General features: G+C 41.9%; 2 protein-coding genes across 3 annotated transcripts in view; one reads left to right on the forward strand and one right to left on the reverse strand.

Moving 5' to 3' along the window:
- Positions 1 to 7,571: 7,571 nt before the first annotated feature.
- Positions 7,572 to 17,053, reverse strand: LOC146557454 (uncharacterized). Of its 2 annotated transcripts, none has more exons than XM_085247573.1 (5): positions 16,965 to 17,053; positions 15,312 to 15,351; positions 12,018 to 15,045; positions 10,458 to 10,601; positions 7,572 to 8,263 (listed from the first exon to the last, which is right to left on the reverse strand). In XM_085247573.1, the coding sequence occupies exons 3-5, from the start codon at positions 15,022 to 15,024 to the stop codon at positions 8,145 to 8,147; spliced, it is 3,270 nt and encodes a 1,089-aa protein (XP_085103699.1). In that variant the 5' UTR covers positions 15,025 to 15,045; positions 15,312 to 15,351; positions 16,965 to 17,053; the 3' UTR covers positions 7,572 to 8,144. The 2 variants fall into 2 exon arrangements, with proteins under 2 accessions (XP_085103699.1, XP_085103698.1); XM_085247572.1 differs by lacking the exon at positions 16,965 to 17,053 and adding an exon at positions 16,751 to 16,958.
- Positions 17,025 to 18,971, forward strand: part of vsnl1a (visinin-like 1a) — a 38,207-nt gene continuing 36,260 nt past the window's right edge. The window contains exon 1 of the mRNA XM_085247574.1: positions 17,025 to 17,381. The gene's annotated coding sequence lies outside the window, so the exon portion shown is untranslated. The remainder of the gene's footprint in view (positions 17,382 to 18,971) is intronic.

Raw genomic sequence — 18,971 nt, forward strand, 5'->3', positions numbered from 1 at the left:
AGTTCTTGGTGTATAAGCGTGTGAATACTTTCATTTTTGCATATCTGAATAGCAATGCATGAAATGTAGCTTGAAACCTAAACACTGGAGACAGCTGGGATACAAAAGGCCAGTGTTCACAGTGTGGGTGGACTAAAATGGTACTGCGGTATGTACGTAATGAAGTACCATAATGGAATTATGAGAGATTTTGGCACTTGTTAATTCAGGCCATTACTAAATGGCCCCACCTACGTTCTTTTAGCTGATAGGCCCTGGCCCTAATTCAGCCACCACACACTCATCTGGACTTTGCCTCTCTAAAATAACCATCCGCCTCATCACTCAGCAGCAGGTTTTACCAATGCCCACAACAGCACTTGTAGTTATGGACCCTAATGATGATTTACTGTATGGCTGTCCAAAACTCTGTGAAATGACTCATAATGCTGTCTTTTTAAAAACACCTCTGAGGTGCAGTCTATGACCTACCAGCAGTTACAGCTGAGCTGTAAGTAAATCTGAGGAAGAAGCTGGAAAAGTGAAGACTGAAATATTGGGTTTAAAAGCAGGTAAGTAAGTGAAATCTACGAATAATAAATAAAGAAATGCAAGATTGGAAGTTTTGCTGTAATAGATCTTCCTAAGCTGCCTTGGGGATGATGCTTGTGAGTGGTTTAATATGTATGCAACGATATCTGATAATTACATCCTGAGTAAATGAAGCTGACAGCTCGGTATCCAGAACCCTCACTGGGCTCATCCTCATCCTGGACCCTCGGCTCCACAAGCTCGGCCTGAGCGAGCGCATGGGTCCTCGTGTGGGTCCAAAACCTGCAGGAAGAGCTGTGGGAGTCCAGTGCCTTGACATTCGTGCAGCAGTCAAAAGCTGAAGGCTTTGGCAGTCTGATGCCCAGCTGACCCAACTGGCTTCATGGAACATCATTAGAAAATGAGGAGCGAGGAACACCGGGTGGGTTTTACCCTCTAAAGCATCCAGTTTACATGTGTTGTGTGGACTTGGAGAAGGCAGTCAGCTGCATCCTTTCAGATGTCCTGTGGGGATATTTTAGGAGGACAGAATGTCGGACCTGTGGTCACGGATTCTGTTCATCATTTTTAGAGACAGAATGATCGTTTCTCTTAAGATACAATCGTCTTCCCTCAGTTACCCTCCAAGATCAGCGGCTATCTTATGTTGACAGGAGTCTCCTGTAACCTGGCCCTGGATTGGGATTGATGGATGGATCCACAATGTGATTATCACAGTGACTACAGCTCATAAAAGTGTGCCCCTAAAGGACTTCTGGAACAAGCTGACCGCACTGTCCCCGTGTTAGAGCAGAGTTTCACAAAATGCCTTCTTTGTAAATCTATGTCAAGCAGCAGTGACCGAGGTGGCGAGCTCCCAGCAAGCTTTGAGAAAACTTTTCTCTTTACCACAAAACAATGTAGACTTTCACAATTTCATTATGATTTAAGATGAAACTCTTTGTCAATTTACGGTTAACCTGAACAATCCCAAAACATTAACGTTTCCACCAGATGAGCTTGGTTTAAGTCTCACAGCATGGAAGATGGAGCCAACACAAACCTTACAATATGGATTTGGTCTCAGAACTGCCACAGCTTTCTTTACAAAAACATTCGTCTTAGACGTCACAGCTGTGAGCAGCCGGAGAGGAAACTCAAAGCAGAAACTACCAGCCAGAGGAAGTGCAGTGGCATTTTGAATGTTCACAGAGCCACGTTGTTGACCATGCTGTTTGCAAACCTTAAATAAAATGTCAGGACAACTGCCCCATTTGGCAACTCATCCCTCCTCCACCGTGGGTCGAGCTGATCTGCGCTCTGCAGTGAGTCAGCGACGAACCTGTTTATTGGACCGACGCTGCTGTTTGTCGCACTCGGACGAGTCTCCCGTCCGGTCAACGCCAATTTAATCAGAGCTTTTCAGAGGCGGCGAAACAATAACGCAGCACCGTGTCATAACAGCAGACTGTGAAATCCTCTTATTGTGCTTTCTCTCGGCCTGCTACGCTTCATCCCGTTCCACACCAAACACAGATTACAGTGCTGAGACTGTGTGAAGACACTTTTCACCAATATTGCACGTTCACTTTTGATTTAGCAGCTTTGAGCTTATGAAACGTCCACTGAACACTGTTTGTGTCCCGGTCTACTCCCAGGTGACATCGCATCAGGTTCAAAATGAAGAGCAGCACACTTTTATTAAAAGTAACCATCACGTGAAATTTCTACAATCAAAATCACTTTCATGCTACTACAGTCCAGCAGTGAATTGCAGTAGAGTGCATTACTGCTGGTGCAAGCGTGTGAATGAGCATGGATCCAGATGACACATGTTAGAAACATACTCTGCTGTAAACAAGCTTTTAATAATAATAATGGATTGGATTTATAAAGCGCTTTACAGTACCACTATTCATTCACTCTCACATTCACACACTGGTGGAGGTAGCTATAGTTGTAGCCACAGCTGCCCTGGGGCAGACTGACAGAAGCGAGGCTGCCATATCGCGCCATCGGCCCTTCACCAGTAGGGTAAAGTGTCTTGCCCAAGGACACAACGACCAGGACAGAGAGCCCGGGGATCGAACCGGCGACCTTCCGGTTACAGATGCGATTCCCACCCCCCTGAGCCACGGTGGAACCAGTGTCTTCATATAAAGGTAAAAAGAATAAGATGCTACACTTTCCTGGAGAATCCTTAATTGCATATTTAGTGCTCCCATTTTGCTTATGTCCTGGCCCAAAGAAAAAGTCGAAATTGAAAGCCGCCTCATAACTGCTCTTGCTAGCTGATGAAATATTGAACACATATCAGCTGATTCCTCATTAATTATCGCCTAAATTTCCAGTAATAAGCTTTCTAAGTATAGGCCTTGGTAGTTCTTCCTACGCAGTGGAGTCACGTAGATGATTCAAAGGGCATAAAGCGAGGGAGGAAACACGTCTACTCTGCATCTTCAGGGTCTCTCCGTGTACATAATAACATTACTTGGACCCTCATGCTGGGATAATGCCGTCCTCCATTCTGCCAATGAAATAAACAAATGTGTGCATGTCTAATCCCTTTCATTTTAGTGGTGGGGACGAAATTAACAAACACAGGATTAAATCCCTGCCAGGTTTCACTTCTTGTATTGTTTTACATCTCGGGTCCTCGCGTTGCTAGGAGCTCATAATTTGTGCTAAGTGAAATATACAATGAAGCTTTTGATATGGGGGAGGAGTCATTTTGTAAGAACATGAAAAGAAAAAAGTGATAAATTCTGGCTTCACTGGAGCCTTTGAAGTCTTTTTACTGTTTCTAAAGCTGGGATGTTTCTTTCATGCTACATGGAGAAGAAGCAGATAAGCATTTAAAGAAACCTTGTATCACATCCAACATAAAAGGGAAAGGAAAACTCTGCTGTTTGAGTTATTTTATTCAGAAGAAGAAATCCAAGTTTGAAACTTCGTCCCACTTGAGCTGTTTCTAAGTCTGTTCATTATTCCCAGTTAGTATTACTGGGTAGCTAGAACACTGACAGAGGTGGTAGTGTTACACATAATTACACATCTTTATCATTGTGCAAAGCATTGCACTAATCATGACAGTGTTTTTAATCTAAAACGTTAGTCATTTAGGTCTTTTTAATCAGATGAAACGACAGCTGTGGTTAGCAGATTTGTAGGGATGGAGTCAACCCAAGACCTCGAGGAAGCTTCGGATTCCTCCACGACAAGCGGCGCCTTAAATCCTCTCAGCTATTAAAGGACTAAACCATTATTTACTCACAGGTGAGCTCACCAAATTCTTTTTCGTTTGAAAACGCATCGTTTTCTCTCCGTTTTGGCCTCCCGTCCACACTGAGACGTAGCGTCAGTGTGGACAGTGAAAACGATGAGTTTCTAAAATGACGACACATGTCAGTCATATGATGCAGTCATGTGACCAATTAACCCAAGATAGCAGAGTGGTTTTGTTTCGTTTCACGTAAATGGCCTCCTTGACTCGGCGCTTACATCCTCAGAGTCCAGGCCTGACGAGGTGGCTCTTCTGTGTTGTGCCATCCGCCTGTTTGGTTTCCCCGATGCATAAATGCTGGCAATCTTCTTGGCATTTACCAGCAGAGACTATGTTACTCCGTTTGTGCTGCGGGACCGGATTCTTGGGGTGAACCAATATTTTTTGCACAGCATGTTTTGGGGTTTGAAAGCCCGAACCACTGATCGTCAGTGGTGCTGGTTTCAGCAGAATCAACTTTTTGGGATATGCATTTGACCGTTTTCTAATAATTGTTAAATATTTTATATTTTAATCTTACATCTCAGCACCATCATGAACAAAAAAATCCATGTAGAGAAATTCCCCACACTCCCTTAACCCATGGCCTATCCTGGGACCTGGTCTCCCGACCCAGGGGAAGCATTTCCCCAAACACCCTGAGAGGACACTGCAAACATGTAAGTAATCACATTTCAACAAGAAACTTCTTTACACCAACACTTTTTCCTCAAGACTTTACACACAAACATCTGTCTTGTTTTTGCTAACCAGTAGACCTTATTTGCTCCCAGTAAACATTTTTTCCTCCACACTTCCTAATGAGGAGCAGCTGTGCAGGTCCTAGAACAAAAGGCCTACTCGCTAATTATTATTAATTAGATCATTCATAAATACCCAATAAATATTCAATAAATAATTAAACTTCTTGTATGCAAATGGTCATATATATATATATGTATATATAGAGAGAGGGAGAGATAGATATGTACATATGTATATATAATGTAAGTGCTGTACCAGTTACCACAATGAAAATACATATGTAAGGGAGACCTCTTCATTACAGAGCTACTGACTGGGGATATTTACAGGTGGTGGGAAAAACTAGTATTCCATATAGTCCTGCTTAGAATAACATCCATCCATCCATTCGCTTCTGCTTCTCCTTTTCAGGGTTGCGGGGGGTGCTGGAGCCTATCCCAGCTGTCTTAGGGCGAGAGGCGGGGTACACCCTGGACAGGTCGCCAGTCTGTCGCAGGGCTAAGACACAGAGACAGACAACCAACCACACTCACATTCACACCTGTGGGCAATTTAGATCAATTAACCTATGCTTAGAATACGTGGAAGACAGATGGCTAATTGATTAGCCAACTGTAACTGTACTTGGTTGTCAAACTAACACTTGAGTGTGGAGGCATTTTATATTATTTGGACAAAAGTACCAGGCTACATATAGATTACAACTACAGAACCTGGATGGCCATGGAAATCCATGCTACTTACCTTGGTTAAGTTTTTATACTAATGTTAATGCCAGCTTGGATAGCGAGGAGAGAGAACCTCACAAACCGATTTATCGCAACAGCATCATCCTATTACAGTATCATGCAGACTCTGTCAGCTCTTTGGAACAACCTGTTCTTCTACAGCTGTAAAAGCAGACATAGGACTTTATGAGACTGAAAATACCTGCATTCAAAGTTTACATGTGTCACATCTACATATGATCTTAATCTGTGTGGACTGCTCTCTGCCTGCTAGGCTTTATTTGTTTAAATGAATTCTACATACACATAAAAAGCTAGTATTTGAAGCACATTAAGTCATTTTACCCTCATTATTTTCATTTTAATCCATGTCCTCATTACCATGTGATTAGTGATTACTCTTTTTAAAAAGCAGCAAATGCAGAATCAAATTTTCAAACTGCTTTCGCAGAAACTCTGACACAGCCAGCAGATATAGCACCACTACTGCGTATTTCAGCAATTTAAAGGACATTTAAAATCAAGTTCTTGTGCAATTTTACAAACACGTACACAAAATATATAGCAGGCAAAAGTCGTTCTAGACTTTGTATCTCAATCTCTCCCCACAAGAACAGCACAGAAACATTTGTAAAGATCTGAGAACAGAGACACAGTTACTGGAACCGTTGGTGACCACAGATAACAAGCTAAGGCTGACCAGTATTCTTACTGGATACCATTATGCATCACAAGTGCATCACTTTGCCAAATGTGTTTTACAAAGTGTGAATGTGTTTCATTTCTTAATAAATAATAAAATCATCTTAATAAAGTTAATAAAGCTACTTATTCACAAGGAGTCATCGCAGCGGGTCGCTCAGACAACTTCCTGTCAAAGCGCCCAATCTGCAAAAAGAGTTCCTGAGATCTACACACTGAGAGCAGTGTAAGAGTTCGTGCACTTCCGTTTCTATGTATGGTAAGTATAGTTCATCAACTGGAAAACTGTCTGGAATGAACTTCTCATCCCCATTATGTGCAAAAAAGGCTCATCATTCCTTTATTCAGAAATGTGACCATTGTGTAACAGTTGCTAACACACTCGACTGCACGTCTAGTTAAGTGTTACTAAAACATGACGATTACAGGCTGGTGTGTAATCAATAAGAAATGATTAAAGATGAAATAGCAGCAGTTGGAGATGGAAATATGGTATCATTAAACACAATGATGGAACATTAAGCTATTAGAATAATCGCTATTGATAAATGAATAATGTATTAAGAAATTAGCAGTTTGTAGGAGTCATAAAAAAAATCTGTCATTAAAAAGAAAGTGAGCTGAAAATGTCTCCGAGAGGGGAAATATCCACACGAAGAAAGGAGCGGCAACAAATCAGCAAACTGGGCAAACATGGCGCAGACACAACTAGCACTGACAAAATCATTACCAACAAACCCAAAAGGAGAGAAATCTAATTCTACACCCACAGCCTTCACAGACTGGGCCTGATTAAAAAGGCAGATTGAATGTTTAGCGTCTGAATCCAATTATTTTTGGAAAGCCATGCCGTGGCATTGTTTCTCTTTGATTTGTACTTGCCCGTCTGCCAGCTGAGGCACCTTGCTCACTGAGACAAAGAAAAGTTCCACCGTTTCGATTCTGAGATGTGATGAAAACATTAAATAAAAAATCTCGTTCCAAAATCTCGAAAAACAGGCGTGAATACAACACTGCTCAAACTGGGGGACACCAGTTAATAAAAGGACCAAATGGAGCCAATTTGAAGAGAAATGTCCTGATTACGAAACAAAATGTGTCATGTGACTTGTACTTTTTCATGTGTCTCCTGTTTAAAAAGAACTTGTAATATGTATAAAATTCTGACATAATAATGGCAATGCTATGATACAAATCCCCAATGTGGAGCAAACTCCTCCAATTTTAATAAAATGTCTGAATTGAGAATAAAAACAGTCCCATTCACTTTACAAACGAGGAGCTGTGAATGTAAGCGAACCTTAAAAGCACTTCTGATACTGTTGCTAGAACTTAAACTGAGGTGTCCCTTCCACTGCCTGCAGCCAGCATAACCACTGCTGACTCAGAGTTCAGATCAGCTCAGCTCAGTTCTGAAAGAGGAGCTTACATTGTTTTAAGACTAGAAGGTTTTAAATACAAGAGTGGAGTAAATTTGTATTCATTTCATTAATATTTGCTGGTATTTTGTGCTTCAGTAGTTTGTCTGAAAGCTGCTTGAGGACGCTACAGTCGCCCAGCTGCTGAGAAAAAGTAAACGTAAAGAATGTAACGCAAGAAAAAGCAACAATCTGATCAAGTTTTTAATAACACTGCAGGAAACTGCCACTAATGATGGAATAACATTAAAACAAGGAAAACTGCACAAGAGATCAGAGTTTTCCAACAGATACAGCCACGCATAGTGTGGACATCAGAAACATATTTGAATAAATAAAGCAGTTTCAGTACTGAACTCCAGCTAACAGGAGAACAGTTCAGGACAACAGTAACAGCAGAATGCAAAGATAACACACCACACCCATACAGCTAGAAAGAAGCAGATAAATACAGTATATCAATAAGTTAATAAATACATAAAGATCTAAATGTTTTGCCATTAAAAACCTGAATATTTTTCCGGCTTGGACAATGTGGAGAAATACTAAGAACGGATCCTTGTCAGGATATTTTATGGACCCAAACATCTTTGGATAACGGGGGAACTAAAATGTACGGAAACCTCAACAACTCAGGAAAAGATAACAGGAACGCTGTAAATCCGATAATAACCCTCGAGGTCGTGAACACTGCATCACAAAGCTTCACACGAGGTTGTTTACACTCGCACACCTCACCCTTGATTGCATGTCCAACGCTCACTTATAGGGGCGGGGCCGGTGCAGGTGTTTGGTCTTGGCTCTCTTTGAAAGTCCAACCCGGATCGGCCGTGCACATGTTTTCAGCGGCTCTAGTCTCCTGGGCTGCTCAGGGGCTCCTGCACACAACACACACCATAAACACATCCTTGGTGACTCATGTGTCTTCTGTCTCAGAGCGTGACACTATATGCAGTCCATTTCCTACTAAACATTCTGCTCTCTATATTTTTAAAAGTTCAATCACTCCTAACCAGCTATTCCTGCACCTCCTTCCTGTTTCTCTATGGCTCCAGAGAGGTGTGTGTGTGTGTGACGAGTCAACAAGACATTTAATGTTCTCTGCCTGTGTTAGCTGGCACCAGAAATACTAATCAGTAAAACAGATAGTATTTGATTAACATGCAAAGACATTTACCTGTAGGTGTTACTACCTGGCTATCCTACATTAGCTGTGCCACTCTGTCTTTGAATTAAACAAATTAGGTGAAATGTAAGACATGTGACAGCTGCATGTGTTAAAGTAAATTGGCATATAACTACACAACATAACCACATTGTGCAGATGCATGTGGACATTAAAATGCAAGAAAACAGGCTGCTTCCCCAAGTGCTGCTAATGTTGGCCACAATCATCAACCTGAGATGACACTGTGTGCGTGTTTGCAGTATTATACACAGCAAAAATAAGAGCCACACATTTCATATACTAACGCTGAAAAGATTAACATGACAGAGTAGCGCTGCTATTAGACTTATTCTGTCCTGCATAGGGCTGTGCGATATGACCAAAATCTCAGGTCCCGATATCAGACATTTATCGTCCCGGTAACGATATAAATCACAAAAATGTAACATTTTTCTGTAAACTCGTGAATCTCGGGCAGCTCGACTTGCGTGAAGTGTTTCCAGCTGCGCGTCCTTTACCCGGAGTCGAGTGTTTTAACGATGCATGAAACGATACATTTTTAGAGATAAGTTGTAACGGCCGCCGTTTTCTTTGTGAGTATTTATTACACGGCGTGCTGCGGGGAAAAGCCTGTTCTAACGTTTGAGTCTAAGCTTTATTTTTTAGCACCTGACGGCTCTTTTTTTACTTCTCATCCGTAAATACTCTGCATCTTTCACGTGATTCAGTTTATTTTGAAAAGTCTCAACAGGATCTTGAGCTTTATTGTGAAAGGTTTATGTGGAACATAAACAAGCAGACATGCGAAGGCGTTACCGTCGCTGTTGCTAACAACAACGCATAAAAACAGGCGCTTGTCCGTCCGTAGTGTGGTTCTATTAAATATAAGAGAAAGAGAGAACTTTAAGAAATGAATACAGCCACTACAGTGACCATCAGAACCATGTAAAAATATTGCCGTAAACAGTTTTTGTGACACCACGAAACAAACGATAGCGTAAAATGAAACGATAGATGTTTTTATATCGTTATATCGAACAGCCCTAGTCCTGCATACAGAAAAGGAGAAAACATTGCATCTCCAGAAAGGCAGGTGGTAAGATTCCTCTCCTGTTAAACACTCAGAGGCACACTTGGGGTTATAAATGCAGTACAAACCCATTCTGTTCAAATGTCTATTTTTGACAAAGCGATTAGTCTAAAATATTACTGAATGAGCTACACTATTCCCCTCTGGCCCCTCTTTAAATCCTGGAAAAAATATGAATCCCATCCCAAGTGTTTTATCCATGAGATGTTTTTAAGTATAAGCTCAGCCTTTACATATAACTCACTGTGGCTCAGTTGTTCCATAAGAGTCAAACACATAAAGGATGGAGACCACACTTCCTGTTTGTGCTCCATCTCCCGGGGCTCTGAAAGCAGCATATTGACAGGCAGAGAAGAAGCACTCGCTAATTCTGTCCTACTGTATTTGCTGCTCTGTTTACCCTTCAGCCCATGTTTCTGCATTCGTGGAGCGTGTTATCGTTCCACCGCAGCATATTGTGGAAGGGGAGGGAACATTAATGAGAGTACGCTGTGTCAGGTTGAAATGACAAATCAATAAAAGTAATTATATTTCCACAGTGAATTAACCCAGCTGACCTTTTAATCACCCGCTGCTCTGTAAAAACAGTGTTAACTGAAAACAATGGAATAAAAGAGCACTTAACTCTAATTAAACAACTCTCATGAAATGTTTTTTTCAAGCCTGTCATTTTTCCTTCTGACGTTTTCAACCATGTTATTTATGTTAATCACAGAGACACTTTGTTGCTCCTTTTCTTCATAAATATATTCATCTTTGTTGTGTATTTCTTTTTAACAGAGGCCAGAAATATTGAATTAAATCAGCTGTGAACCTCTGTGTTTCTCTGCAACAGGAGCTTCCCGGCACAGGTGTCCGCTAAGAGGCACTTCCTGCTCTCCGTCACTACTGACAGCAGTCCGAGAAACCACCAGATCACCTTCACACATGTCCAGGCTGTGGTCCTCGGCAACATCATCTAAAAATTTGAAAACAATAAACAGAAAACAATATATTTTTCCACTGAGCAGTCAAAATCAGAACAAACTGGCAGAATTATCAGGATATCCAAGAAGAATCAGTTGAGCTCCTAATTGAACCAATATATAGTTATATACAGTGGATTATGGACAGTATATACATGATGAAAGTCATCCATTGGTTTATAAAGCACTGTTAGGAAGCCTCTTGACCACTGTCACCTTTATCTGTTGAAAGTAACTTTAGGAAGGATGACTGAGAACCCTTGCTTCATTTTTCAGACGCTGGACTGAAACAGCTGAAGTTCATCAAACTTTTAATTCCATGTGAGTCAGTTCTACTTATTATTTTTGATAATGTTAACTATTTTGCATATCAAGTACCAGCTACTTTAAAAATATAATTTAATTTGCTTTATTTGCTTAAATTATATGACAGACATCTTTGGAAGCTTTTGATTCCTGGGGTCAATCTGAGCCAAACGTAAAAGATATTAGTTTTTAGTTTTTGATATAACAGCTGGGATGATTTAACTTAAATGGAGTAAAAGTAAAATTTGCTTGTCTTTTATCAATTTTTCAGGTTCTTGCACTTATATCATGAACCAAGTTTAACAAATTGTTTTGGATTTTATTTCGCTTTGGGGTTTTTTTTTGGTTGCTTTTACATCTTTTTGTAACATTACATAAAAACTAAGGTACAATAATGAATGCTATCATGTCATAGTCTGACCACAGAGTCTTATCATCTCTGTTAGTCATGAGAAACAAATACGTGTATTTCTGCAAACTATTCATTGATGATTTATTCGTCTGAGCATGCTAGCTTGGATTTGGACATCTAAATAAGGACAGTGTACATGAGGGCTGTCACAGTACTAGAACTTCAAACGTAATACCGATACCCAGGAAACTACTCGTCACTTGAAAAACAACTAAGAGGCTCTTATTATTGACCACAGCTGTGAGGTGGTCCTTTAATAACATGAGATGACTAATGTGGTTATTTAACTGCTAACAGTTCAGTGGGTGACATTAAAGTATGCACTCGTAAGGTTAACGTTGTAGTAACAGGAACTTTACTGACCTCTTTAATACTTCACAAAGTGTTTTTCAGTGTTTTGAAAGTCAGTAACAGGAAGTGCCGTGTGCCTGTCTGGGTGAAGTTAGGTCAACTGGAGGAGGTGAAGACAGCACTGCTGGTATTGATGCAGTTGCAAATTAATGCATACACTTAAATAGAATTTTAAGTATCGATTAGAGCTTAAGTATTAGTATTTTTAACAACCCTAGTTTAAACTGTGCAGCTGAAGTATCTTATTTGAACAGTCAATGGAAATGCCTGGGGTGCTTACTGCTGTATCTCACGGGCGCTGTCAGTATTACTGTGTTTGCTCTATCCTACGTATAACTACCTGATGCAGCGCCTCTGTGGCGTCCCACGTCTGGACTGGTGAGACACTCTGTCCGTTCTGAAGCGCTGCCTTCCAAGACTTTAGTTCTGTCAGTGCACTGCTCAGGCGAGATGAAGTTTGCTTTGCAGTCGCTTTCAAAGTCATTTCTACTGATCTCAAAAAACAAATTCAGCTCTTTCAAGACCGAGTCGAACTGGTTTTTCATTTCAAACTCAGCACAGCTGTTCACACCAGAGGCAGGGCTGTCACTCTCAGCGGAAACAGTAGGGGACATTAACTCTGGGTTTAATTCATCCTGAATGCGCTCAGAGGAATCACGGACCGATTCACAGTTAGGCTCTCGCTCGGGCCATTCGAGAGCAATGGCATCTGCTCCTAAGATGAAGTTTGGGAGTTCATTACAGGCAGAATCGCTGCTAAGAAGCCTGTTTGCCATGTTCTCAGTGATACACTCCTCCTCTTCTGGTATCCTCTCACGCATGTTGCTTTCTGCCACTGACATAAAGTGGTATAGCAGCTGCCCAGGCGAGCTGACGAGGACAGGGATGTTGCCCACTCCAGTGGCGTCATCATCATCTAGTGAGAGTTGGATCTTTTCGAAAGTGTCAAACCCCTCCGGCACTAGGTTACAGAGAGCAGATGGCAATGGGGAAAATCTGTCAATGCAGTTTATGGAAGTGGGATTACTGTGAGCCTTCTGTGAATGGCTTAAATTGCCCTGACACGGTACGACTGCATCGCTTGTTGAAGGCAAACTGAAGGCTGAAAAGTCAGCTTTATTTTCAGCTTTGTCTTGGCAATCAGAGACACAACTAAGCTTGTGTTCTTGTCCATCTTCGCTTCCCAAGGGCAATGTGCTCCACTCTGTCCATTCATCAGCGCCATCACCAGATGACAGTTGAGTCACGTCTGCTTTGTGGTCATTTTGCTGCTGAACATAATCCTCAGATTGCACCAGTGTTGCTGAGTTTTCAGGCCCATCAGTTTTCATTTCGTCTCCAACTTCTGTCATGGAAATATCAGCACTGAATGGTTGGTCAGACAAACGCTCGAGCTTGCTTCTTTGTTCAGTTTCAGTGAGCTTTAATTCACTGTCCCATTCATGTGCTTCACCCTCGCTGCATTCTGCCTTGCAATCACAAGTAAGTAGTTCAGTTGTGTTATCCTTGTGCTGTCCATTCTGCAGTAGCGGTTTTTCCTCCAACTCCACTGTCCTCTTCGGGTTCATATAGTCATTCATCTCCAATTCTTTCACAAAACAGATTTCTTTGCTTTCTTTTATCACAGCTGTCATGTCCACGCTGTCAATTTCTCTCTGTGAATGTTCGACTTCCGACGTCTCCAGGGGGTCAAGCCTGACAGAAAAACAGCTGGAGCGACTCTGCTCTTTGAACTCGTGTCCCATGGAACCGTGGCTTCCTTGTATTGCATGATCCCCAGGAGGGAGAGGCTTTGTAGGGCTCCTGCTGAACCTGGATTTCCATTGACAGTCACATTCAGTGAAAGTCTTGTGCGTTTCATTGGTGGTGACGGAAGAAGACTGTAGTCCTGCCTGACAGAAGTCATCGTTTGCACCTTCCTGATGCCATGTCCTGCTTTCATTATTAAAGCACTCTGTCCGGTCGGGACATGAAACCTTTTCTGATGTCCTCATGTGGGAATGGAGTGGAAGAGGCATTTCCATCTTGTCGACTTCTACTGATGGAGATAATTTGGGACCTGCGGCGCTTGCTGAGTTACAGCAGTTTTCTTCAGCTTCCCTGTCAGTTTCACTACAGATCGCAGGGTCAATTACATGGAAAGGGCCTTCATCATTATCTCCTTCAGCCGGCTCTTGACTGATTCTAGCCGGCAACGTAGTCACTGTTGTGTGATCAGCTGTTTCACTCTGAGCTTTGGCTATTATCTTGCAAGCACCATCCGCTCTTTTTTCCCCACAGAGGTCATCAACATCGAGATTCGGGCTCTCATTTGCAGGATTTCTTTCTAACATCACATCATGAGAAAGAATTGATCCTTCACCGCATACAGCAGCAAAAAGGATGAGGGCTTTCTTATTAACTTGGCCTTCTGTTTTCCCATCACAGACAGAAACATTTTCCTTCTCACAGAACTGTAATCCTGAATCATTTTTTTCCTTTTTCCCAGCTTCTACCAAGTTCCCAGAGGGCTCTTCTACCGGGTCTGAACAGAGTGGTTTAGAATCTGCATAATCACTGGAAGATCTCTTACTCTCACTCTCTTCCTTAGTGAAAACAATATACTCATTAAACTCAGGTTCAGTCCTCTTCTGAGTCGTCTCTACAACTTCAGCAAATTGGCTCCTTGTGCTACAGTAACCTACGTCACAGACTGACTCTTTATTAATACAATTAGGCTGACATCTGACCTCTTCATTTCTCGTCTGCATTTCATTGACATTTTTTTGTACCTGTCTCCCATATTTTTCATTTCCAGTGGAAGGACTGCAACCACCAGGGGTTTGATCTTTAATGGATGTCCCTGGTAGCCTGCCATCAGAATGACTGGATGTGTTAGTACTGGCTATGGTGGCAGACTCTCCTAATGAACCATCTGTATCATCTGACTGGTAAAAGCTGAGTTTGTCTGTTTCAGTAACTGGAAGCTGCTCCTCTTTCCCCAGGAGTAGGTAGCTCTCAGTGGGAATAAAACACACTTTAGATGATTCCACGTGTGTACTCTTATTGTATGAAGTCACCTCAGTATTAGGACTGACGTCAGACTTAGTGTCTTGTGGTCGCTCCTGAGATTTCTCATCTTCCAAACATTCAAATGTGCTAATCAGGCCTTCGGTTTTCTGCAGGGTACTTGCTGATGATGGGAAATGATTAGTTTTCCTAAATGTCAAAAGCTCTGGAAAGTCGAACTTGCTTAACCCACTGTGGTCATTCATCACTCTACACTCAGGTCTGGATCGTTTTGGGGAGGGTGGTGACGTGAGCTCCCTCTCTGTTTGTGAGATGTCATCATCTTGTGGGACTTTCATGTTCTCATCGAATTATAAAACCTAAAAAAAAGCCCACCACAGTGTGAGCTCTGCATCTGGAAGCTACACAGCTCAAATCCGAGTGTTACTCGTCAAATAAGCAATCATGTCCAGAATGTTGCTAATACAAAACTTACTGTTGGCAAATAACATTTTTAGGAAGAAAAAACACGATGCAGAGGCTGGATTACAAAGGCATCATTATAACAATGCTGGTGAACAATGAGCTACTTCATCATGTACAAGAGTGCACATTTCATTACACAACAGCACGTGCAGCATCTCACCTTATGACTCCAATCACATGGAAGTAATCCCCCAACAATCCTTTAAAGAAACAAAAGATAATATTGTGTTATTCTAGTATCAAGTACTGATGTGGTTTCTGACCATACCACTGACGGTTACACACTATACACCTCAGTACCAGTACTTTGTGTACAATGAGCATGATAAGCCTCTTTTTATAAGATATTTTGACTGATCAAATAACATATTAACGAGTTTTACTAGCATCTTTTACATCAGCTCCCACAGCTGAGTGGAAGTCAGTCAGCATTCATTTCATGATTTGTGCTTCTAACATGTCAAACTGCTGCCATTACCCACACAAAAGACAGAAGGAAGAATTTCAGGACAACAGGGTGCCTGGCATATCCTGTCACACATAAATGCTGTAACGGTCTACTACATGATATATACACTATAGTATTAGTATTTAGTATTTATTTATTTATTGTCATTGTCAAGAACAATGAAATTGCGTTTGGGGCTTCCATACAACCCAAAATATATGGAGAGTATTGGGTCACATCCCTTAACGTTTGAATTCACGTGTTTTCAGTCCCATTGAAACAGGTGTATAAAACCAAGCACATAACCGTGCAGTCTGCCTTTATAAACATTTTTTAAAGAATGGATTGTCCTAAAGAGCTCAATGATTTCAGGTATGCTACTGTAATAGAATATCATCATTGCAACAAGCCAGTTTGTGATATTCTAATCAGCTGTGAGTAGAATTAATCCAAACTCAAAGCATTTAGACACCACAGCAGCTCAGCCACAAATGACACACCAGCTAAACTTGGAGCAGGGCTGCTGAGGTGTATAGTGTGTCAAGGTCACTAAAGCTCTGCTGACTCAATTTTCTGTAAAGCTCCATTAACATCAGCACAAAACTATGCACCAGGAGCTTCATGACAGCTGCTGTAGGTGTAGCTTGTAGCTGGCTTAGTAAAACAACCACAAAAGAAATTCTCCAAAGACGGAAAACAGGTGTAGATGTTAATCACCACTGTCGTGAACAACGATCAAAAAACTAAAGAATGCCACGATGAAATATTTCATTACTGTACTCATGCTACTATAACAAGGTAGTGTCCTGTAGCTAGCAAAGGTAAAAAGAGACTTAGGTTTGCTAGCTGTTAGCCTTCATTTAGCCTTTACTTTCTAGCCATTGCAACAGAACTAACAGTTCATACAAAGTGCCTGCCTCTTCAGAGATCCCTAAATTACTCTTTAAAGTCACTTGTAATAGTGTAACTTGGTTTTTGTATGTTAGGCTTTATAGAGGTAATATTTACAAGTGAAGCTAGCTGGCTTCTCACTAGCTTAGTTCGTGATATTGCTATAATAATGAAAGAAAGACTGCGACTTTGTTTTACACTGTAAGCTACACTGACTCTCTAGATGCTGAGAGTTACGTTTTTTGCCCCACATTTGTTACCTTCTGAAGGAAAGCTTTTTCACCAGGCTGCTGTATTTACAATCGCTGGCCAACTGATGTCCCACATTTGGCGCGAAACTAACAGGGCTGATTAATATGACGTAACTAAGGCTTTAGCTAACATAAAGTCAACACCATCGATATTAGCCTCTGCTCTTTAACACATTGAAATGTGTATTTCTGACACTGGAAGGCAAAGAAAGGTTTGTATTACTTCACAAAATATTATTGGGGACACAAACGCTGGTGTTTGTCTGCTCCTCGCTGCCTTTATTGTCTGTATCGGTGATCCACAGCCACAGGCTGGCAGCGGGAGCGAGGCAGACGCACACTGCGCGCTCTCTCAGTATCTGTCTCCTCCTCTCAGCACATCAGCAGCAGTTTGTGTTGCGCAGCATCATCCTACGGACCTGCACAGCTTCCTCTCTGTAAAAGCCCGACTTCTCCCCAGCATTAAACTAAAATTAAATAAATCCAACAACCCAAAAGGCACCGCTAATCTTCAGCTCGACAGAAGAGCATTTCTTGCTGTTTGCCGTGCTCGCAGGTGTTTTCTTTCTCTTTTCTTTCTTTTGGACCACTCCAGACACCAGACCGGACTCCACACTCGTTGACTCCACACTCTCGCAAGGTAGGATGAAGGCTTTGCGTAAAATCTTGACAGATGCAGGAAAATCTAATTATTATTGTACTGCTCGGCATCATCTCAGTTTATATTTATTTATATTTATATCAGCATGATGCAACTCAGTGCGTCATCCTTTCGGTATCATAAGGCTAATGTATCGATGTATTGTGGTTGAAGTCCATTTTAATAAGGACACACACACACACACATATATATATATATCAGTACAGCCTTCTGATCATATCGCATTAGATAAACATGGTTGTTTCTTACCTGGGTTTACTCTTGCTGCTTACGCACACACACACACACACACACACACACACACACACACACACAAGGCTTGTGGATTTAACAACAAAAGTGAGGAGAGCGAGGCTGTTCTGTGTAACAGTGGGGACTGTGTGAAATTTGACGATTTGTACTTGTGACTTGCGTGGGGTGGGCTGCTATGACATGGCACCGTGTGGTGTGATGTGCTGTAGTTTGTCACTGGTGCTGATGTTGCGCAAGGTGCGTGTGTGTGTGTGTGTGTGTGTGTGTGTGTGTGTGCGTGCAAGAAGAAGACGGGGTGTGGTGTGTGTCCTTAACCCCAATCATCCTCAGTGGGAAGCGCCTGGTTGTTGTTTTTTTCTTTTGCAAATCAATCTTGCATGACCACATCACATCCACCAGCCCCATCCAATCATTGCTGCCCCCCCCCCCCCCCCCCCCTCTACAGACACACATTAATCTCTCCTGTAATATTTGCCCAAATTAAAGCCTCAGATTGCTTTGCTCCTATCCTTGCTCGTCTTAGCCCGGACTCTGCCCGCCTCTCAAGGTCATCCATGTTGGCAAATGATGGCAAAGGGATAGTGTTATGTAACAGCCCACAGCCTGGCTCTGGAGCAGGTCTGTTGTGTCAGACCATACCTGTGTGCTGATGTGTAATTACATGATGTGTAATTACTATCTGTTGAAACCTCAGTGGACTGTGAGACAAAGGGCTATGACTCAGGTTTGGAGTCAGCATGGCGCTCTGCTCTGCATCGCACTGCAGAGTGACCCCTCGTCCCAGACTCAGCCCCACTCAACTCTCTTGCTAAAACAAACCACTGGCTGATGATGCACTAGCTGCCCCCCTTGGCCCTTTGTAGATGTGATTAACCGCCTCAATACATTACAGTGCATATAACTAAGTGTCATCAGGCGTATTTCTTTGGGGGGGGTGTCTCCAGTCACCTCCCTGATTGCTTTCCTTGCCTTCATCCCATTTCTTGCAGTGCGCCTTCTCTCTGGTGTTGACAGTGTAACAAAGTAAGAATGGAAACGAGTTTAGTCATTATTGCATTTGTTAGCCGAGAGGCGACGTTCATGTAAAAAGATACTTTTGATTCCATTTCTCATTTTATTGCAATTCAGTAAACATCAACAACAGGGGGAAGGTGACAGGGAGTTACCGGGCTCGTAGGCAGCTCGCAAGAATGACAGTCAGTGGAACAGCAATGTTTTCAGATACACAGACCATGTGGGTTGCTTTGATACAGCCGATAAATACGTCACTCAAATCATCAGCTGCAGACATAAATGAAAGGTCTCAGAAAAAACGCT

The sequence above is a fragment of the Mchenga conophoros genome, linkage group LG15, assembly GCF_057382185.1.
Source record: "Mchenga conophoros isolate Kocher_MC1m ecotype Shallow Benthic linkage group LG15, M_conophoros_male_GT1.1, whole genome shotgun sequence".
In the NCBI taxonomy this organism is placed as follows: Eukaryota; Metazoa; Chordata; class Actinopteri; order Cichliformes; family Cichlidae; genus Mchenga; species Mchenga conophoros.

Excerpts from the sequence above, each read along its gene's own strand:
- LOC146557454 (XM_085247573.1), bottom strand. The coding sequence starts at position 15,024 with ATGAAAGTCCCACAAGATGATGACATCTCACAAACAGAGAGGGAGCTC. Across the intron at positions 10,602-12,017 it reads CCACAGAGGCGCTGCATCAG|ATGATGTTGCCGAGGACCAC; the intron begins GTAGTTATACGT and ends TCAAATTTTTAG. Across the intron at positions 8,264-10,457 it reads TGTTGCAGAGAAACACAGAG|GAGCCCCTGAGCAGCCCAGG; the intron begins GTTCACAGCTGA and ends TGTTGTGTGCAG.